The sequence below is a fragment of the Bipolaris sorokiniana genome (genome assembly GCF_000338995.1).
Source record: "Bipolaris sorokiniana ND90Pr unplaced genomic scaffold COCSAscaffold_2, whole genome shotgun sequence".
Lineage (NCBI taxonomy): Eukaryota > Fungi > Ascomycota > Dothideomycetes > Pleosporales > Pleosporaceae > Bipolaris > Bipolaris sorokiniana.
Genome location: NW_006911896.1, coordinates 2,929,859 through 2,952,242, shown reverse-complemented (window position 1 = coordinate 2,952,242; position 22,384 = coordinate 2,929,859). Strand labels below are relative to the sequence as shown.

The 22,384-nt window shown below is 49.2% G+C and overlaps 4 protein-coding genes across 4 annotated transcripts; 1 reads left to right on the top strand and 3 right to left on the bottom strand.

Moving 5' to 3' along the window:
• Positions 1-12,154: 12,154 nt before the first annotated feature.
• COCSADRAFT_278153 (uncharacterized protein) lies at positions 12,155-13,173 on the bottom strand. Its single transcript, XM_007698212.1, has 2 exons — positions 12,708-13,173; positions 12,155-12,658 (listed from the first exon to the last, which is right to left on the bottom strand). Exons 1-2 carry the CDS (start codon positions 12,873-12,875, stop codon positions 12,209-12,211), a joined length of 618 nt encoding a protein of 205 aa, XP_007696402.1. The 5' UTR covers positions 12,876-13,173; the 3' UTR covers positions 12,155-12,208.
• Positions 13,174-14,700: 1,527 nt separating this feature from the next.
• COCSADRAFT_79977 (uncharacterized protein) lies at positions 14,701-16,476 on the top strand (the record flags this gene model as incomplete). The annotated part of the gene is made up of 2 exons (XM_007698211.1): positions 14,701-14,754; positions 14,809-16,476. 2 exons carry the CDS (start codon positions 14,701-14,703, stop codon positions 16,474-16,476), a joined length of 1,722 nt encoding a protein of 573 aa, XP_007696401.1.
• A 175-nt stretch (positions 16,477-16,651) lies between these two features.
• COCSADRAFT_157307 (uncharacterized protein) lies at positions 16,652-17,405 on the bottom strand (the record flags this gene model as incomplete). Its single annotated transcript, XM_007698210.1, has 3 exons — positions 16,652-16,817; positions 16,898-17,183; positions 17,246-17,405. 3 exons carry the CDS (start codon positions 17,403-17,405, stop codon positions 16,652-16,654), a joined length of 612 nt encoding a protein of 203 aa, XP_007696400.1.
• A 310-nt stretch (positions 17,406-17,715) lies between these two features.
• Positions 17,716-22,059, bottom strand: COCSADRAFT_196776 (uncharacterized protein). The gene is made up of 11 exons (XM_007698209.1): positions 21,746-22,059; positions 21,551-21,692; positions 21,217-21,495; positions 21,048-21,164; positions 20,671-20,995; positions 20,260-20,621; positions 20,040-20,201; positions 18,914-19,338; positions 18,673-18,857; positions 18,369-18,619; positions 17,716-18,320 (listed from the first exon to the last, which is right to left on the bottom strand). The coding sequence occupies exons 1-11, from the start codon at positions 21,813-21,815 to the stop codon at positions 17,867-17,869; spliced, it is 2,772 nt and encodes a 923-aa protein (XP_007696399.1). The 5' UTR covers positions 21,816-22,059; the 3' UTR covers positions 17,716-17,866.
• Positions 22,060-22,384: the final 325 nt, after the last annotated feature.

Genomic DNA, 22,384 nt, shown 5'->3' with positions numbered 1-22,384 from the left:
GTTAATCCGACTCGCGTGAGTACAGAAATTCCAAACCCAAAGGCTTCGGTCGACAGGAGATCAATGGGATCCTGTCTATGTGAATGTTAGATGTAACGGTGTAAGGTTCCGGATCAACTCCGGAAACACTTGGTTTTGGATGTAGTCTGAACAGACAGCTGCGATATTGTTTGAATGCCGTCACCGGCGGTGGTGAGATTTTTGATATAATGTAACGGCGCAGGCAAGACTACTCGGATCAGTATCGGCGGTAGTGTCACTCAGAGGCATATGGGAGTGCGTGGGACATCAAACGAGCCTTAATTCGAATAGACACCTATAGGCCTTGTACGAAAGGATATCAAAAATCTATCGAGCTACGGTATGGAGAAGGTGGGGTTTTATATCAGCAGATCTGCCCTCGGCTAGTGCGTGCCCATGTTCGGATCCCTTTCGGATGTTAGTTCAGTGTGTACTCGAACCGTTACACTAACCACCTCTGAGCTAGCTATAGAACAAGTAGCACCCTCCTTATTCCAACATATGTATTATAGAAGAAGAAAAATAAAGAAAGTAAAGCTATCGTACGACGTCTCTCGCTTTATACTCTTACCTTAGGTTCCGTACGAATAAGTTCTCGTGACTAAGCGGTGTGAAGAGGACACGTGATATAATCACGTGTTTCACTCATGGGCGCAGCCCATTACAGTTAAGCTAGACACGCCCCTAAACTTATACCTTATTTTCTATATTAATAGGTTAAAACTTACTAGTAGCGATCCGCTCCTAAACTAAGTTTAGAACAACTATTAGCTATAACTACTAGAGGTAGATGGAGAAGAAGAATAGAAGGTAGAGGGTATTATAGTAGAAGAAGTACGCTACTACGAGAGAGGGCGTAAGCTATACTACGAAATAAAGTAGAAAGAGTTCTACTAAATAACGCTTAAACTAGCGGAGCTACTAGAGAATGCTAAAGTAGTAGATCGTTAGGAAGTATTTACAGAAGCTAAACGAGACAGCGAGGGCCGCCTCTTAGAGGGATTTTAGAGAGGCGACGTGGTACTTGTAATGGGCTGAACGCCCTTTGCCTCTCATACTCGTCTACGACCTCGTCTACTCCACCTACCCGGCCCGATTGTTGCTCTAGCAACTAGTATTGTATATAGATAGCTACGTAGCCGAGAGCTTAGCTCTCTATCAAATACAATCTTGTTACCTTAGCCTGTCTAATTATGCTCTAGAGCTTAAGACTACCCTACGAGGTTACGCCCCTTACATTTTGTATTCGATCACCAGCCAGCCGAGAGGAGATCAGACAAGCGTCTAGCCCTCACTAGAGAAAAAAATTTCTACTACCTACTAGAATCATGTCCAGCCCCAGCCAAAACTAGAACGCTCTTCTACTGCTTATGCAGTAGCTCCAGCAAGAGCTCCAGAACCAGCGATTAGAGATCACCTCTTTGCGCGACAGCGTCGCCCAGCTCCAGCTCCAGCTCTAGTCCTAGCTCCAGTCCCGCCAGCACCTAAACGACGCTCAGACGCGAGTCTGAGCGCGCCTGCCAGACCCGCCTAAGTTCGACGGTAAGCCTCACACGCTACGCACATGGCTACTGTCTATCAGAGCCAAACTCTAATCTAATCAGCTCGTAGGAGCTGATACTTTTAACTACGTATGGGATCGCCTTAAGTAACCGCAGTAGGCGTCTATCTTCTACCTCCGCGAACAGTCTAAAGAGCGTTCAGACTAGGATCCAGAACAGATTTTTTCTTTTTCCCAGCGCCTCTACCATAATCCACGTAAGTAATAAGAGGTAATCTAGTGTTTCTCCTAGATCCGCTAGAAGGACGACGAGTCACTAATCGCCTACCTTACGCGATTCGAGCGGCTATCGTTTGAAGCTAAGGCTTCCTCTTAGCCAGATATCTCCCGCGTTATAACGCTGCACCGCGGTCTCTAATAGTCGCTTAGGCAGAAGCTTAAAGAGTTAAACAACTCTCTCTTCAGCCTTACGTACGATTAATACGTAGAGACTATGTAGAGCGCCGAGAGGCGCTTAAAGCGTTTCCCTTCTAGCTAGTCTAGCTAGTCTAGCCAGTTTAGCTAGTCTAGTCAGCCCAACCGAAACCGGTTTAGCTAATGGATGGATATTGATTTAATCTGAGTTAACGCTGCCAGACCTGCTAGACTCTCTAGATTCCGATCCTCCTCTACCTTGTCTAGTGCCTCAGCAGATCGCCGAGAGTACCGCCTCCTTAACGACCTCTGCCTCTGCTGCGGATTAGCTAATTACTAGATAGAATCCTGCCCTAAATCCCGCTTAGCCCGACTAGCCAGCCCAGCTAGACTAGCCTAGCTGAGAACTAAGACTACCGCACGAAGCTTTACTATAGATGCTCTCTTTGGATCGAAGAAGGGGGGGGCTACTTCTTAAGGAGGGGGGTATTGTAATAGGCTGAACGCCCTTTGCCCCTTATACTCGTCTACGACCTCGTCTACTCTACCTGCCCGGCCCGATTGTTGCTCTAGCAACTAGTATTGTATATAGATAGCTACGTAGCCGAGAGCTTAGCTCTCTATCGAATACAATCTTGTTACCTTGGCCTGTCTAATTGTGCTCTAGAGCTTAAGACTACCCTACGGGGTTACGCCCCTTACAGTATTACCCTAAGAAGGGGGGTATTATAACGGGCTAAACGCCCTTTAGATAGCTCCTTAATAAGATTTTAGTTTAAGCTGCATACGCGCTATCCGAACTATGTTCAGATGACGAGCGCAGAATCCGGGTGTCACCTAGAGCACCCGGATTCTTCTCACCGCCCGAGCAGCGCTTAGACAACGCGCTTAGATACTTTGGCATAACCTTTCTCCGACGAGTAAATAAACATCACGCAAGTAGAGTAGATAGCTCCTCATCGAATAAAACCTCTTGTATACCTCGCGATTGCTCCCCGGAGCGCAGCCCCTTACACTTAGCTTGAAGATGAGATTTGTGCCAAGAGGAGTTGTGCCGAAGCGCGGAGACTAGGGTGGAACAGAACTTTTGAAGGGCACCTCTGTACTAAGAAACGATATAGCAGCGGTATACTCGTATCCGCTGTCCTCCGGACAATCATAATTTAGGGTTTTCTTTTTAGTTAGTATTATTCTACGGCCTAAGTCTATCTCTCCGTGACGGATATTAGAAGAGTCAGCATTAAACACAGTTACGGTATAGTTACCTGTCGGTAGTTTCTTGAGCATACAGACCCTCAAAATTTTACTAGCTCCGTTGTCTAGGATTAGGGATCCGGCCTCACTGACAACATAGTAATATCCGACTTAGTCGCCGAAAGCCTTTCGAAAAGGCTTTCGGCACTGGTACTTACTATGCTAACATCTAGCTAGGGGATAGCATTAATAGAACAGGCTATGACACAATCGACCACGCGCTGTTTAACTTAGAGACCTACATGCTAGAAGAGCGGGAGTTGCAGAGTAAATACCCTAACCATAGCTCTCTGAGCGCTGCTGCTGCTAACTATACTACGTATCGGCCCTCCTCTGGCCTGTAATCAACTAACTAATTAAAGCTTTCTTACCGGTAGATAAACGTCTGTCCTTGTGTAGCGGGATAGTCGCTAGGCAGCGGCCCAAAATAAGGAGTCCAGCATCCCTCCCTGCATAGTGAAAAACCCGGTGGACCTGGAGCAGCCAATAAGAACGCAGAGTTGGGGTTTTCGCCATGTAGAGAGGGAGCTTACGTCAATGCTGCACTATAACTATAGCACGTGCGTATGCTCTGAAAGTCTTGAGACAAATGTGGCGCCAAGACATTTCTGAATATAAAGTGATCGCTGCTTTCACCTTTTTCAACAACAATAAAACACTTTCATGAATACGAAACTGACCATGAAGTTCCTTACAGTTATATCCGCACTTTGTGCTGGTTCTCTCGCACTTAATGTCCTACAGGAGGACAATACTATCCGCAACATCAAAGATACCGAGCTCGTTCCTAGACAATTCCCTTCATGCTGCAGCAACGGCTTTGCTCCGCCCTGTGCTTGCCCAGGTAACTGCGGCAGTGGATGCAGTGTAAGTTTTGAAGAAAATATAGAAACTAGAGATTGGAAATGCTAATGCTACTGTACAGCGAGGTTGCTGCTAATCTACTATTATTTAAACCCCAATTTGTCGAATAAGATTTCCACCATTGCTTGCACTCACGACATGTGCCAGCCTGTGCCAGCCTGCAGAAGTAATGACTCAGGCTAAGCCGACACGACAAGTCACTGCAAGCACGACAGGGGTACATCATCTTAATAAGAAAAGGCAATAATTTGTTACACGGTGTGTTGGCTATACCTCTCTGTCCGGGTCCGTCCTAATACCGATGAGCTTTACGCTAGTGTTCCGTGAGGGGTTGTCTAGCAATTCTTTTGGAAAAGAATTACAAGTCAACTGTTGATAGAAAACCTAATCAATATTGCTATTGACTGACTTGCTACATTCTTGTTAAGTGACTAATTAACCATACCCAGGAGGATGGCCGATATGTGATATAACTGGTGCGTCCTATTTACACTATTGAGGGAAATGTGTCAAAAGGGAAGAAATTATGTTTCCTTGGTACCGACACATACTGCAATAACCCGGACTACATGAATATTACCTGTAATCCCTAGGAGGATAACTATAGTAAATATGCTCTGTAAAGTCCGTCTCTGTGTGACGAAACACCCCATGTGCCGAAAATGACCAATCGGCTTACGAGGGTCGCAGAGAAGTCGTTGATCCTTGCGATCTGGTTAGTCGTCTTCGACACACGGGGTTTTTCGATTGATTTATTGATTTTATCCTACTCGATTTCAGCCGTGATCTCTACAGCTATGCCTGAATAACGGGCATGGTAGACAGCCGACGCGATGCGGATGTGAGCTCACAACGCCCCACTTCACTCTCGCAAGAGCTATTTGTCCCTAGAGGCCTGATATTATATAGCTTCTATCTACCACTATATATATTTCGTCTCTAAAAGTAACGCTATTTACGTATATTTATATTTTATAAACTATGTTTCTATGTAAATACTATATTTAAAGCCGTTTATATATAGCGTTATATAAGGGTTATAGAGATATAGCTTCGGTCTTCTAAGATGCATTTACTTAAGGAAAAAAATATATTTCAAGATTTATTAAGCCCAGCAAGTAAAGTAAATACTTAAAACAGTAACTACGCGTAAGCATATAAAGGGAAAGTCATACTATAGTCTTTGGTAATTCACTACTACTAAGCAGCTATTCTTAGCTCTACCTATTAACAGTATTACGTATTAGAGATATAAGCTAATCAGCTAATTTCTGACACAATCCGGGTGCTCGGCACTATACTCGGATTCTTTAGTCAATCGATCCCTGAACAATTTATCTATCTATTACGTCTATAGCTACGTAATCTACTACTAGATAGATTCTTCTAGAATCCAGTATAGCTAATATATATAGTAGTAGAATAGCTAGTAGATAGAAACTAGAGCAGATCATAAGAGAAGACAACAAGAACAGATCGGATCAATCTAATTCTTCAATCTCTCTCCCCTAGCATTATTTCTTTTCTACCTAGAACCTATCGATTCGCTACCTCTGAGTCTATCGCTAGACAACTAGACAACTCTACCTCTGAGCTAGCTATAGAACAAGTAGCACCCTCCTTATTCTAACAAAACTTACTAGTAATAATCCGCTCCTAAACTAGGTTTAGGACAACTATTAGCCGCAACTACTAGAGGTAGATAGAGAAAAAGAATAGAAGGTAGAGAATATTATAGTAGAGGAAGTACGCTACTATAGAAGAGGGCGTAAGCTATACTATAAGGTAAAGTAAAAAGAGTTCTACTAAACGACGCTCGAACTAGCAGATCTGCTAGAAGACACTCAAGCGGTAGACTAATAGAAGGCCTTTATAGAGGTAAAACGCGATGGCGAGGGACGCCTCTTAGAAGGATTTTAAAGAGACGGTGTAGTATCACCCTAAGAAGGGGGGTATTATAACGGGCTAAACGCTCTTTAGATAGCTCCTTAATAGAATCTTAGTCTACTTATAGAATCTAGGTGCTATCTTAAGCACCTGGATTCTCCGTGTACCGCCTGAACGACGTTCAGACGACAGCCGCAGGACCTAGGAGTTACCTCGTGCACCTAGACTTTATCGGCCTAATTGTTACTCAGGTAACCAGCTTATGTATAGATAGCTACGCAGCTTGGGAGCTTAGCTCTCCATCGAATACAACCTCTTGTATACCTCGCGATTGCTCCCCGGAGCGCAGCCCCTTACAGTAATATATTATAGTTAATTTTAGTATAAATAATAACTATTGATAGTTATTAGAGGCTATAGCGTTAGTAAACGTAGTAATAGTTGTAGTTTCCGTAAATAGGAACCAAGAAGCAACACTACTAAATAGACATGAATACTGTAACGGTTCGAGTACACACTGAACTAACATCCGAAAGGGATCCGAACATGGGCACGCACTAGCCGAGGGCAGATCTGCTGATATAAAACCCCACCTTCTCCATACCGTAGCTCGATAGATTTTTGATATCCTTTCGTACAAGGCCTATAGGTGTCTATTCGAATTAAGGCTCGTTTGATGTCCCACGCACTCCCATATGCCTCTGAGTGACACTACCGCCGATACTGATCCGAGTAGTCTTGCCTGCGCCGTTACATTATATCAAAAATCTCACCACCGCCGGTGACGGCATTCAAACAATATCGCAGCTGTCTGTTCAGACTACATCCAAAACCAAGTGTTTCCGGAGTTGATCCGGAACCTTACACCGTTACATCTAACATTCACATAGACAGGATCCCATTGATCTCCTGTCGACCGAAGCCTTTGGGTTTGGAATTTCTGTACTCACGCGAGTCGGATTAACTTCGGAAAAGCCGCGTAGAGTGCGCCAAGGTAGAGACACGGAGACTACCAAGAACCCATCAACCTAGGAATCAATCGCCATGGTTGACCGAATCACCACCGATTCTGCGGAACCGTCAAGAAGAACAACTCGCCAACAAACGCAGAAACCCCAACAGGAGAAGACAGCTGGCAAGCAGCCTGCTGTTGAGATAGAAGAAGAAGAAGAATCGGAAAAGGATCACACTAGTGCGCTACAGGCAGAAATCGATAGACTGAACGCCCAAGTCGAACGATTAATGCGGGAAAATACCCTGAACCGGGATGTACCAGTACCCACCACCGAAACCCCTCCGACTACAACCGAACAACCTAGCCGACTATCAGCAAGGTTCCTGTCAGTTACACCTGACCCTCAACATGCAAAACTCAGCGAGCGTACCCCTCCAATTGATAATCTGAGTGATGGAGTAAACCCTACTTTTCGGCAATGGCAAGCCTCAATACAAGATCGGCTCAGCATTAACTCGGATCACTATCGGAGCGAACGCGCGAGAATGGCTTTAGTATGGGGTCACACAACCGGCACCGCCAAAGAATATCTAGAACCACAATACCTCGCCGAATCGGAGGAGGAACGGTTCCTAGTTGCCGAGGATATGATTTTATTACTCAAATCATATTTTATATCTGGAAATGAACAGGCGGAGAGCCGAGCAGCTTTCCACCGCCTGTCAATGGGAAGAAAGGAGACCTTTACGGAATTCAAAGCGCACTTTATTAGTGCAGCCGTAAAAGGGTCCGTATCAAGACCGGAATGGTTCTTCTACCTCTGGGAGAAGATCACACCAGCGCTACGAGCCCCAAACTTAGGATTTAAGCATCTGTGGGCAGGCTCGTTTGAAAAAATGGTTCAGCACCTAACGGCTTTTGATATGGAAAGAAGAAACGCACCACTCGGTACCTACTCGGAGACTAGGCCTAGTCAAGCTTTAGCTCTCTCAACAAAACAAAATCCACGGCCAAATCGGGAGTTTCGACCCCGTACCTACGACACTAGGCCCGACCCGGCCCCGACTCCGTACCGCGCCTATTCCTCCACTCCCAGACCAGCATCGAAAACTCCCGCACCAGACAATGTCACTCCCGGCAATTGCTACCACTGCGGCAAGCCTGGCCACTACGCCAATGACTGTCCGGTCCCGCGGGTAAGGGAAATTCAAGCAGAGATAGAAGATTATGAGGACGCCCTTGAGTATCATTCGGATGAGACTCGGTCGGGAAACGACGAGGCCTAGGGAAACGCTCCAGCCTAGGCATGAACAAGTATGACCTTGCGAAAATAGATCTATCAAACTTGTTCGGAGGTAAACATTTCCGTACCCCCACCGTTTTATGTTCGAAGGGTTATGGGGTCAGCTTAGAATCTCTAGTTGATACCGGAGCCCAAGGTTTTCTTTTCTTAAATTCTGCTATTGCCCTTTCTATATCCGGCTCTCTCCAGGTACCTATCCGCAGACTACCTTTTAAAATTACAGTTAAAGGATTTCACGATCAGGTACAGACCCGGGTAGACAAGTATATCCGGTTACACATCCGTATTGACGGAAGAAAGATTCTTAACTGCCCCTTTGTAATTATGGATTTGGGATCTCAGGATTGTATTATTGGGATCAAATGGATGCGACGATTCCAATTGAAGCTCGATACCGCTCGGAACCGAATCGTATGGCCAGCTCAATACCCCCCAACTTATGATCCTAGCCCCCCTCTCCTCGTGCAGTTGAAATCACCCTATTCTGATACCGATGCGCAACTAGATATCCGGCGTAGAGACGCCCTTTGGGAAAAGGATGAGTACCGTAGACAAACCAGCCCTCGACAAGGGCTGGTCCAGCGAATTCAAGGACTCATCAAAATTCCTAAGGTACGTCTCCTTCCGCCGCCTTTACCACCTGAACCGGAGTCACCCCGGACTCCGGCGCCAAAACCTACCTCACCTCGCATAGCGGTTATTTCCGCCAATGCTTTCCATTACACCATGAAACGGAAGGAAAACGATTTCTTCACGACTAGTATCTATGAGATAGATCGAATCTTACAAGAAAGGTTGGAACAAGACGACCCTGAGAATGCCAAATTAGTGCAGGACCGACTTCCTTCCGACTACTATGCGTACCGAGATGTTTTCAGCAAAACAGCCGCTGATCGGCTGCCGGAACATCGTCGATACGACCACAAGATCGTTCTCACAGAACCCCTTCCGAATCAATTCAGTCCTCTCTATAAGCAGAGTACTGAAGAGCTAAAAGCTACAAAAACTTTTGTGATGGAAAATCTCCAAAAAGGGTACATTGACTCGAGTCACTGCCCATTCGCCTCCCCTGTCCTGTGTGTTCGGAAGCCTAACGGAGACCTACGCATCTGTGTAGATTACCGTAAGCTGAATTCTATTACTCGAAAGGACGCTTATCCGATACCGCGAATAGACGAACTACTAGCTCGTACGCACAAAGCTCAGATTTTCACGAAGCTAGATATTCGCGCGGCCTTCAACAAGATCCGAATGGACCCCGACTCGGAAGAGTACACAACGTTCCGCACTCGCTATGGAACGTACAAGTCGAAGGTATTGCCTTTTGGACTTTGCAACGGCCCGGCTACGTATCAGCGGTACATGAACGATGTGCTGATTGATTATCTGGACAATTTCTGCATAGTCTATCTGGACGATATCCTGGTGTACTCCGAATCCAGTCCGGACCACGTCCGTCACGTCCGCAAGGTACTGGACAGGTTGCGAGCTGCTGGACTTCAAGTTGACATCAAGAAAAGCGAATTCCATGTCACTCGGACCAAATACCTGGGCTACATTTTAACTAACAAAGGTCTAGAAGTTGACCCAGAAAAAGTAGACGCCCTGCGAGACTGGAAACCACCCACAACCGTTACTGCTGTGAAGTCGTTCCTAGGATTTACAGGGTTCTACCGACAATTCGTCCCAGAATACTCGCGAATTGCAAAACCTCTTCTCGCTCTCCAGAGTCCCTCTAGACCCTTCGTATGGGATTCGGACTGCGATCAAGCTTTTGAAAAATTGAAATTAGCCCTCCTTTCAATACCTACCTTATATCACTATCAACCAGAGTATGATACGAAGGTAGAGACTGACGCCTCCGATGGCGTTGTGGCTGGTGTGTTATCCCAAAAACAACCTAACGACAAATGGTGCCCTGTAGCGTTCTATAGCAAGGTCCTATCCGGATCGGAACTGAATTGGGAGATCCACGACAAAGAACTATTTGCTATCCTTACAGCCTTTAGCAAATGGCGACCTGAGCTCCTGTCAGCTCAAGCCCAGGTCGACGTCTATTCGGATCACCGTTCTCTAGAATACTTTATGAGCACTAAGGTTCTTAACGCCAGACAAGCAAGGTGGGCCGAAGAGCTGGCCCCCTTTAATTTCCGTATCCGATACACCCCCGGAAAGAGTAATGCTCGCGCAGACATCCTTTCTCGTCGGGAACAAGATATAGAAAACCTCAAAATAGCCCAAACTGACAATAGGTCGCGGGTCCTACTAGGACCGCACCGACTTGACAGCCGGATCAACTCCGACCTAGCTCAAGCCTACGTGGCCCGACTGCAAATCCATTGTTATTCTATTTTAGCAGTCGAGGCTACCTCAGAGCCGATGTCCCTAGACTCCCTCGAACTTATCGAAGCTGTCTTGCAACTCAACCGTTCCTCCTTTACAGAAGAAAGGACCACCCTTCCGGGCAAGTTCCGACTCCGCGGTGACCTCCTTCTGTATGAGGACCGACTATGCGTCCCCTCCACTTCTATCCTTTGTACCCGTCTTATCCAGGAAGCCCATGATCAGGTATCCTCTGCACACCCCAGTGCTAAGAAAACTTATCAGCTGCTGGCCCGGAAGTACTACTGGAAAGGAATGGAGTCTTCTTGCAAAAGATACGTACGAAATTGCATAGCTTGTCGTAAGGCACATCCGAGACAGACCCGAGTCCCAGGTATGATCCACCCCCTCCTCATTCCTGACCGGCCGATGCAGCACCTGTGCATCGACTTCAAGGAATTCCCCCGAGACAGGTCCGGTTACGACATGATCATGGTCGTCATTGACCGCCTGTCTAAACAGGCCATTTCTATTCCTTGCAACAAAACCATCAACGCGAGGGGTATGGCCGAGTTATTCGTTCAGTGGGTGTACCGTTTTGGCCACACGCCCGAAACCATCATCTCAGACAGAGGTCCCCAGTTCATCTCCAGTTTCTGGTCCGAATTCTGTCGGATCCTAGGCGTCAAAGTAAAACTATCTACCGCCTACCACAAAGAAACTGATGGCCAGACTGAGATTATGAATAAGTATATTGATCAGAGGCTACGTCCGTTCGTAGCCTACTACCAGGATAACTGGAGTGAGTTACTCCCTCTGATCGATAGAGCCCAAATTTCCCTACCTCACTCTTCTATCGGTATGTCCCCGTACCGGATCCTATACGGAACCGAACCAAGGCAGAGCTGGGACTGGGACCAGGAAGAGAGCAAGCTATCCCCTACCGATAAGCTCAACCATCGGGATGCTCTCGCCCTAGCCACCAGAATGCACGCTGCCTGGAAGGTTGCTAAGGAACAAATGGAGAAAGCCCAGGATCGGATGCGAACCGTGGTAAACCGACACCGACGTCCTATTGACTGGGAAGTTGGAGACCGAGTCTTCTTAGACACGAAAAACCTCGCCACGGATCGCCCCAGCCGTAAGTTATCCGATAAATGGGAGGGACCTTTCAAGGTGCTAGAAAAGGTAGGAAATTCCTATCGCCTACAGCTACCGGAAGGGTCCCGGATCCATGACGTCTTTGCTCCGGAATTACTCTGCAAAGACCCTCAAGATCCCTTACCCGGACAAGAAGCCCCCAAGCCGTCAGGAACCCCTATCCAAGGAGTAGAAGAGTGGGAAGTTGAAGAAGTCTTAGCTAGTAAAGTGTATCGCTCGAAGCTTAAGTATCGGGTGAGGTGGGTCGGACATGATCCGGACCCTACCTGGTACCCTGCCTCAAACTTTATGGGGGCACCCCATAAGCTCAAGACCTTCCATGACCAAAATCCAACAAAACCGGGACCTCCCCGTTCCTTATCAAAGTGGATCCAGGCATGGGAGCAAGGCATAGAGGATATGACTTCACTGCAAGATGATCAAATATAGGGAAAAGAAAAACAATCCTTCATAATGGGTATAGAACAAAAACCGAAACGCCCCAGAAACAAACCTGACCCAACCAACCACCCACCACACCGAACACCTAATCAATGGGGGAGTCAGAAGACTCCCCTGCCCCATCCTCCAGACCACGGAGGTCTACTGACAGAGTTTCCTCTGTCTCCCCCTCCGACTCCCCCTCCGACTCCTCCTCCGACTCGCCCCCGGAACTGATGTCCATGGGGTCTGGGACAAAAGTCCCACCAGCCTCCACGGCATCCTCCACCGCCGCCACACGGCCCTCCAGCCGGCGCAGGCTATCCCGAATCTCCACCAGCACCTGGTGCGTGGCGGAGAGGAGCCCGACCACGGACAACTCCTTCTCCTGGCTCTTTGTCACCTGGACCTGGCGAGCCAGATCCAGGGCGGCGGACTCGAGACGCTGCTTGGCAGCGTACCGGTCGTCCTCCGGCTCGTCACCATGGCGGGCAGCAGCCACCAGGTCCATCGCCGCGAGAAAAACGGCGAACTCGGCCTCGACGTACTCCGGAACCTATCAGAGTTAGTAACGTCTTACAATTGGAAGGATTTGAAAAACTTACAGGGGAGCACTTCTCCTTCTGCTGAGTGCAATAATTGCACTTCTTGGACCCCGCGGCACCGAAACGGTAGTCCACATTGTGGACTCCGCGCGCAAAGGCACGAACTGAACGAAGACAGATGAGGCGGTACGCCTCCGGAAGCGCGCCAGCAGGGCAACGCAACGGCATGATGTGTGTATGTATATGTGTGGGAGGAGTAGAATTTTTTTGGTGTTTTGGTGACAGCAAGTATGGACGCGTGCTGTTAATATACTCAGTGAGCAAACGGATTTAATATCACGTGCTGAGTGGATTCTCCTTGGCCCGGAGGCTGTTCGGGGCCTGGCCGAGACCCTGCATAGAAGGATGACGACATCAAGCAAACAGACAAACAAACAAACATTGAAAATTTTTCAACAGCTACGGGACTAGCTGTCAATAGAGGGGGGGGTAGTGTAACGGTTCGAGTACACACTGAACTAACATCCGAAAGGGATCCGAACATGGGCACGCACTAGCCGAGGGCAGATCTGCTGATATAAAACCCCACCTTCTCCATACCGTAGCTCGATAGATTTTTGATATCCTTTCGTACAAGGCCTATAGGTGTCTATTCGAATTAAGGCTCGTTTGATGTCCCACGCACTCCCATATGCCTCTGAGTGACACTACCGCCGATACTGATCCGAGTAGTCTTGCCTGCGCCGTTACAGTTAGCTTAGATCTCTAACACGCTCTAAGGAGTAATTGCGAGGTATATAAGAGGTTATGTTTAATAGAGAGCTAAGCCCCTAAGCTGCGTAGCTATCTATACATAAGCTAGTTACCTAAATAATAATTAGGCCGATAAAGTCTAGGTGTACGAGGCAACTCCTAGGTTCTACGGCTGTCGTCTGAACGTTGTTCAGGCGGTGCGCGGAGAATACAGGTGCTTAAGGTAGCACCTGGATTCTATAAGTAGACCGAGATTCCATCGAGGAGCTATCTAAAGGGCGTTCAGCCCGTTACAAGAGAGAGCGAACTGTGCTTAGGTATAGTATTATACTTCCTGGCCTATATTTTGTTACTTTCGTTATGTTAAGATTTTATCGCACGTTCCCGCGGTTAGAGTTATTCTATATGCCTACATAAACCGTTTTATAGTAAATGTTAATAATCTATATCTAGAAAAGTAGCTCAGACTACAGCTAGTATATACCCATAAATTAATAACATTTATGTTAACCGTGCAAGAGAGAGCTAGGCATCCCGTCTAATCTGCCCCATACAAGCACTTTACCGGCGGATTAGTTGTTAGGTGGGTGACCACTAGCGAATCCCCACCATCGTATGTTTTTGCAACTTTTTTTTGCCCAAACCCGCAAGTCAGGTAAGACAGTCTTGGTATCAAATGGGATAGAGCAAAACCGACAATTTGTAAATAGGACTGAAGTATTGACGAGGACAACCAGACAGAATGGCTTCCTTTTAGGTACGACTATGGTGTAGTATATAGCGCAGATGGTTGACATGAGCTAAAACAAAGCACTAGTATGCAGAACATTCCCAACACACCAAGCTGTATCGTGATGAGGTAGACATGTCGTGAGACAATATTGCCATGCTTTTTCGCGTAGTCGGCGGTTAACTCTCCAGTCAGGCGACGTGCAGAGAGCTTGCCGCTTGTGGCTATGCGCTCCAGTATTCTGTCCCAAGCAACTGCAACTGCACGCATCTGGCCATGCGACTCCAACGCATAAAGGCTCTGCTCACGCCATCTGAGCTGACAAACAGCGCGTAGTCCACACGTCGTGTTACCACAGTGGTGCGGTATTTCGCATACCCACCCAATGCACTCGCACCATAGGCCCAACAAACCGTGACCGGCAAGGACCGGACGGACATGACCTCATTGCTGCAGTGACTACCGTTTGCAAACCTTTAAAAGTAGCCGCACCCAACAACTCACTACAGCATCCTCTACGAAAACCAATCCTTTAGCCAAAGCTTCGTCCCAATTAACATCTTGGCAATCATGGCTCAAGATCTGCGCTCCCAGGAAATCAAGAATCCTATTGACGTGGCTGAGGTGAGTGCGACATTGTCGTATGACATTGGCGCTAGCTGATTCGGCAACACGTAGTACCTCTTCCGACGCCTGCAGCAGGTTGGCGTCGAATCAATCCACGGCGTGCCTGGCGACTACAACCTTGTCGCTCTCGACTACATCCCAAAGGTCGGCTTGAAATGGGTCGGCAACTGCAATGAGCTGAATGCTGGGTACGCCGCCGATGGGTACGCCCGAGTGAAAGGCATTTCCGCTCTCGTGACGACATTTGGTGTGGGAGAGCTCTCAGCCGTCAACGCCATTGCTGGTGCTTACTCTGAATATGTACCAATTGTACACATTGTTGGCTACCCATCCACCGTCTCACAAAAGAATGGTGCTCTCCTTCACCACACGCTCGGGAACGGCGACTTTACCGTCTTCTCGCGAATGTCAAAGGAAATCTCATGCGCCGTTTCCATGCTGAACCACCAGCACGAGGCTGCCATGCTGATCGACGATGCCATCCGCGAGTGTTATCTCAAATCAAGACCAGTCTACATCTCGTTACCCAGCGACATGGTGACAAAGAAGGTTGACGGCGACAGACTCAACACGCCTCTTGACTTGGAATACCCGCCCAACGACCAGGAAGCCGAAGATTACGTAGTTGACGTAGTCCTCAAGTCCCTCCATGCCGCAAAGAACCCCGTCATTCTGGTCGATGCATGTGCCATCCGCCATCGTGCCCTCAAGGAGACACACGAACTGGTCAAGAAGTCTGGAATCCCAACGTTTGTGGCGCCAATGGGCAAAGGAGCAGTGGACGAGACACTTCCAAACTACGGTGGTGTATACGCTGGAGACGGATCCAACGCTGGTGTCCGCGAACGTGTCGAGTCATCCGACCTGGTCCTCAGCATTGGCGCCATCAAATCCGACTTCAACACTGCCGGCTTCACAATCCGCATGTCACAACTCACGACGATTGACCTGCACAGCTATGGCTGCAAAGTGCGCTACTCCGAGTACCCCAACGTACGCATGAATGGCGTCTTGTCAAAGGTAACGGCCAAATTGGGCCAACTCAATATCGAGTCCGGCCCCAAACCCAACAACGACGTCCCTCACGCCGAAACAACCTCTTCAGACGACAAAATCAAACACGCCTGGTTCTGGCCCAAACTCGGCCAATGGCTCAAACCAAGCGACATCCTCATCACCGAGACGGGAACCTCCAACTTCGGCATCTGGGAAACGCGCTTCCCGGCGGGTGTAAAAGCCATTTCACAGGTCCTCTGGGGCTCAATTGGTTACGCCACGGGATCTTGCCAGGGCGCCGTGCTCGCAGCCCGAGAATCAAACATCAAGCGCACCATCCTCTTCACGGGCGACGGTTCCTTCCAGCTTACCGCGCAGGAAGTCTCGACTATGATTCGCAATAAGCTTTCCCCCATCATCTTCGTGATCTGCAACAAGGGGTATACGATTGAGCGGCTTATTCACGGCTGGGAAGACGCGTATAATGATGTTCAAGAGTGGAAGTATAAGGATATCCCTGCGGTGTTTGGCGCGCCTGAGGGAAGCGTGTTGACGTATCGGGTTGAGACGAGGGAGGAGGTGGAGAAGTTGTTTGCAGATGAAGAGTTTTCGAGTGGAGAGATGGATAAGATGAGGTTTGTTGAGTTGGTGATGCCGTGGGATGATGCGCCGGCTGCGCTCAAGGCTGTTGCTGCTGCCGCCGCGAAGACAAACGCTGCGTAGATTTCCTTTTCTATCTAATAGAAATGGGCGTTTGGACGGGTAACGATTGTAGACGATTTCTCTCTTCTCTCTCTCTTTCTTTCTTTCTTTCTTTCTTTCTTTCTTTACATGTAGATTGATTAATGCACTTAGTTATACTCCACACCTACGTAAAATATATGCTCTCGTCCACTCCCTATTCATCTACACCATCCCAACCGCAACCGCCAATGCACCCAAAAACCCCATACACCCCACGACCACTCTCCTTCCTCCCCCATTGCTCTCCGGTCCCGTATACCCCGTCTGACTCGGCCTCGCCCCAGACCCCGTCAAATTCTGCACCCTCAACCACCCAGACGCTACCACACCCCCCAACCGCGCCTCGCCCACAAAAGCCCTAACATCAAACCCCACCCGATTCCCCGCCAACCCCGCATACCGTGCTGGCACCTGAAACCCTGCTGGCTGCTCGAAGAGGACAAAATTGTACGCATGAGGTATGTCGCCTACGGGGGGTGAGGGTTGGAGGTAAGGAACGGGGTTTGGGGAGGGGATGATGAAGGAGGAGGATGAAGAAAGGGAGATGTTTGGGGCGAGCCAGTGGATTAAGGGGACGCGAGTGTTGTTTCGGGGGACGTCAATGTCGATCATTAGGAGGATGTAGAGGGATGAGTTTGAAGCTGGGGAGAGTTGGGGGGCGGAGAGGGAGGGGGCTTGTGCGGTTACTTTTAAGCGTTAGTTTTGAGGGGTTTATTTTTTGGGGGCGGAAGGGGAGATGGGTGGGTACCGGGACGAGGGAGGAGTTCGCCTTGGGGGGCAACGGTGTCGTTGTTGTTGTAGGTTATGGTTAGGTTGGTTGGACCGCTGGGGAGAGGAAAGGCCGGTGCTACATCTGCGGTTGTGGTGGAGAGCAGGAGTGCTGCTGTGCTGAGGAATGTCGTCTTCATGGTGGTTTGTCTTTTCCTTCTTCTATTGATTCTGCTTAAAGAGAGAAAAGAATCGCGCAAACAGGACGCGTCGTTGAGAAAAGGACACCCGCCGTTATATGTAACATTTAGAGTTGCAGATGGTTCCCGGGGCTTGATTGGATCTGCCGGGTGTTCATGGTACATGACGTCGTCGAAGTGTGATGATCGCTTGTCACTTGCAGCGCGAACCAGTACCGAACCAGGTCTTGCGCCGCTCTGGAAGTAATTATTGCTCTCCCAGCCGCGTTTTTCGTAGAGCAACATGGGTGTTGCGATATTGCTACCGTTAGCTCGAATCGTCATGTGAACTATTCTCTCGACATCCAATGTGTGCATGACTGCATTTTGGTCTAGCTCTATTTCTAAGAGACTTTTTTATCACTCTATTTCCTTTGCCAAGAATGTCTTTATCTTTTCCGCATTGTCAATAGCATCCCAACCTACGCCCTGGTAATCATGTGTTCTCGCGCAGGTCCAACACCAATCCATTTTACCTTGATACCCACAAAGTTCTGGATGTACTCGATATAACTCCTCGCCTGGCTGGGCAAGTCGTACCAGTTGGTGACGCCCGTCGTCGGCTTCTGCCAGCCCGGTAGCGTCTCGTAGTGTACCTCGACTTCGGCAAGCATCTCGGGGTTGGCTGGGAAGCCATCGAGTGTCTGACCTTTGTATGAGTATGATGTTGCTACCTTGATTTCAGCAAAGTCATCGAGGACATCAAGTTTGGTCAGGTTGATAGCGGTGTAGTCGTTGCAGGCGTGCGAGTGCTTGACTACGACAAGATCGAGCCAACCACAGCGGCGCTTGCGGCCAGTTGTGACACCGACTTCGTGGCCGACTTGCTGGAGTTTCTCACCAACCTCGTTCAGCTGCTCGGTAGGGAAGGGACCACTGCTCAAGTCAGACATTGCTCGTTTTTTGCTAGGGTATTCAACTTACGATCCAACACGGGTGGTGTAGGCCTTGACCACGCCGATGACCTCGGTCAATGACCGCCATCCGATGTTGAGGCCTGTAATGACACCTCCCAGGCCAGTGTTTGACGATGTAACAAAGGGGTATGTGCCGTAGTCAATGTCCAGCATTAGCGCGTTGGCACCTTCAACAAGGATTTTCGCATTCTTGGCCTTTGCCGAAGCCAGGAGAGGGATCTGGTCGACGACATACGGAGCAAGTTTTTCGCGGAGGCCCTTTGATACAGCGTCAGCCATTTGTTATGTACACTAGCGACGCGACTACTCACCTTATACCTGGCAATTTCCTCTTCGACATTGTACTTGAGAAGGTCGCCAAAGCGCCTCTGGAAGCCGGTGGCCAGTCTCCGGAGCTTTGCCTCGAAAATAGCCTCGTCGAACAAATCGCACATGCGCAGACCGCTCCTGGTCATCTTTGTACTGTAAGTTGGGCCGATGCCCTTCTTTGTTGTGCCTATGTCACGCCATCAGCACTGTGCAAAGGCGCAAACATGGTCGCGGGATGCTCACCAATCATGCCGCCACCCAGCTCCACCTCCTCGAGGCCGTCGACCATCTGGTGCACGTCAAACACGACATGGGCGCGGTCCGAGATGAAGATGCGGCCATCGGTGTTCAGGCCGTGCTTCTCGAGCGCCTCGAGCTCCTTGAAGAAACTAGGGACGTGGACGACACAGCCACTGCCAATGACATTGATACAGCCGGGGTTGACGAGGCCGCTGGGCAGAATGTGAAAGTCGTAGGTAATGCCGTTGGCGACAATGGTGTGGCCTGCGTTGTTACCGCCCTGGGCGCGGCAGCAGATTTGCGACTCGTGGGCGAGGATGTCGGCGAGCTTGCCCTTGCCTTCGTCACCCCATTGGGCGCCGAGGACGACGGTGACGGTCATCGTGAGAAACGGAGAACAAAAGACGGGCGAAGAGGCGACGGGGCGGCTGGTGGGTTTTCAATCTGCCCATGGAGAAGCCGACTTGGCCGGGTTGCGGGTTAGTTAGTCACATACTTAGGCCAACAAAAATATTTGCTGCGTGCCGTTGATTCATTGCGAGCAAGCTGCCCGGGCATTTGCTTACCCAGGCATTGTTACGGGTGCGCCCAGTGTGGTCCGGCGGCATTGCTTGCTGCACTCTTCCAATCGACGTGCTGCCATATGTTTTACCCGCAAACTCAATAGCATTCTTAGGCCTCTTCACTTTTCCTCTTCGCTGCCCCGCCATGCCCCGCCATGCACAGCGTGATGCCGCCATTTTCCGCACGAGCCAATGACGCACTGACAGCCCCCACGTGACTGGCATCGAGTTTCCATGTACATACGTAAGTATGTAGTAACTTGAGCATGACCAGAAAACATGACTTCAACAACACACTATAGCTCGAACACTTTTCATTAGTAATCATTACACATGCACACCATGTCACAAAATGTACACTTGAATGCAAGGGAAAAGGTTGAGATTTCCCAATCTGACGACTATTCATGCCATTACGCTAACATTCGACTAAAGCGAAGAAGAAAAAAAAAATAGACAGCAAGTTGAAGCCATTTTTCCATAGTCGGTGCATCCAAGTACACGCCTAGTGCATGTATCGGAATTCCGGATGCCGGTATCCCAGGTCCTTGATCTCTGCATCCGACTTGCCCTGCAGACGGTGATCCCTTTTGCCCATGTCGCGCTGCCTGTTCTCCCACTTGCAGTAGATGATGCCGAAGACAGCAAGCAGGCACACACAGATTTGACCAGCGAGGTTGATGGTGTGGCCAGTTGGGTAGCGGGGCGCATCTGAACGAGTATATGTCCTGCAGGTTTTGCGTTAGTTCGAGTCAATCAAGCACGCAGCGAGGTGGTTCAACATACCAGGTTGCCACGATACCACCGGCGGTACCAAGAGTAACAACATAAGCGGTAGAGACGGATCTGACGGCAGGTCCAGCGGCGTTGTTTGCCGCCCATGCAAGGAATCCAGGACCTCCGGGGAAAGCGCCAATCGTGATGAGGAAGATGCCGCCATATCGAGTCGAGGGGTCAGTTGCCCAGCGCATGATGCAAAAGCCAGCAATAGCAGGAAGCGTGAAAACGGCCAGATAGATTCCACGGCGGTTCGTCTTGTCTGATATAAAGGCGATACCAATAGCGATTACGCATGCACACACGTACGGAGGTACAGAGTACAGCTGTGCCTTTGTCGCAGTCCAGCCAAGATCGGCAAGGATAGTGGGCTAGGGCAATGTCAGCAAGTCATTCATATTCAAAAACACGCAAACTTACCATGAACAGCGAGATACCCTGCACGGTGATGTTGATGAAAAAGAAGCCCAGGGCGCAGAAATAGTTGGTGATGTTCATCACAGCCCTCTTGATGTGGTGTGGTTGGGTCTTCTCGTTCTCGTCGCCTCCACCCCGCTGAATAAGTCGCCTCGAAGCAATCATTCGTTCGCGCTCGTTCAAGAACCAGCAATCTTCGGGGCTACGAGGCATCACGAAGGGAGCGGCAAGACCAACGAATATGGTGAAAAGTCCCTCAAAAAAGAAAATGTTTCGCCAAGTATGAATGATCATGCCTGATGCGCCCCATGGAGGAATACGGGCAAGACTTGTCACATGTCAGTTCCCGTTTGAAATTTCATCGCAAAATTTATACATACCCAGTAGCAAGCAGACCACCAAAGGCTCCAGCCATGGAGGCTGCTGACACGTAGATGCCGACGCGGAAGAGAAGTTCGTTGCGCTTGTAGAAGCAAGTAATGAAGAATGCAAGACCACTGTAATGACTCAGCAAGTAAACTTTGAGAATGCGCATTGAGCAGTACTTACGGCATGACACCACCTTCGAATATACCCAAGAATCCTCTTGCCACGAGCAAACCCGCAAAGCTGTTTACAAAGGCAGTGCAGAGCGAGACGAAGCCGAATCCGCACACGAGGAGAGGCAGGTACCACTTGGGGCCGAGTTTCTTGAGAAGAAGGTTGCTGGGTACTTCGACAAACATGTAGACAATGTAGAAGATGGATGTGACCCAGTTGAACCGCACACCCGTGTTGAGGTTCAGGTCATCGCCCAAACCCTGGATACGCGCATTTCCAATGTTGATTCTGGTTGAAAAATTAGTAACCAACTCCTTTACTGCAGAGCGCGCGCGCTTCATACCTGTCGAGGAAACACAGCAAGTACAGAAAGGTCGTGAGCGGTACAATGACGCGGTCTAGTTTGTGTCGGACCTTGGTTTCTTCCTCAGGGGTCCAGGAGAATTCGCCCTCGGTGGACCTGTCGCTTCCATTGGCCTCGTCGTCTGAATGAATTTTGTTAGTATATTCTCATCGCGTCAGAAACGAGTAGCCATACAAACAATGTCTTGCCCCTTTTCTATCTCCGCAGGGGAGCGTTCATCCGTAGCACTGATTGGTTGCACCATCTTGTCCGAGGGGGGAGATATCGCAGCCAATGGTCCAGTCAGAGGAATAAAAATTCTCAGTCGACTTGCTGTCGCCCCACACTATCCGAGAGTCTGGGGAAAAGAATCTGGGGAAGAGCACTGCCCATATAAGGTCGTACGACGGATCCTGTGGTCGGTGGGCGTCTTGGTCCAAGAGGCGCTATGAGGCGTCGCACGGGAACAGGAAAAGGGTGCCGGCAGTTGCTTTGGTTTCTGCTCGCAGAGGGAGGGCAGGCAGAACATACTTAGCTTCAATCCTCTTGTCCCCTTTAAGCTGGCGGCAACCGGGCCCGGATGCACCTCCAGCGGGGGGATTCAACCGAGTCGATACAACAACCCTATACCGGCCCGCACTGTCGCAAACCAACCTCTCTTTGGCTGACAACTTGCGGGGCGACTCTTGGCCGACAGGGGCTGACTCGTGCAACTTAAGCCGATGGCGGGGAGGAATGGCGCTGCCCTTGGCGGAGCGGGACGACATTTTGTCGTCAATACCCTATGCTAGTTGGTGGCGAGTTCGGCAGTTGAAGTACCCAAGCCTTTGGCTA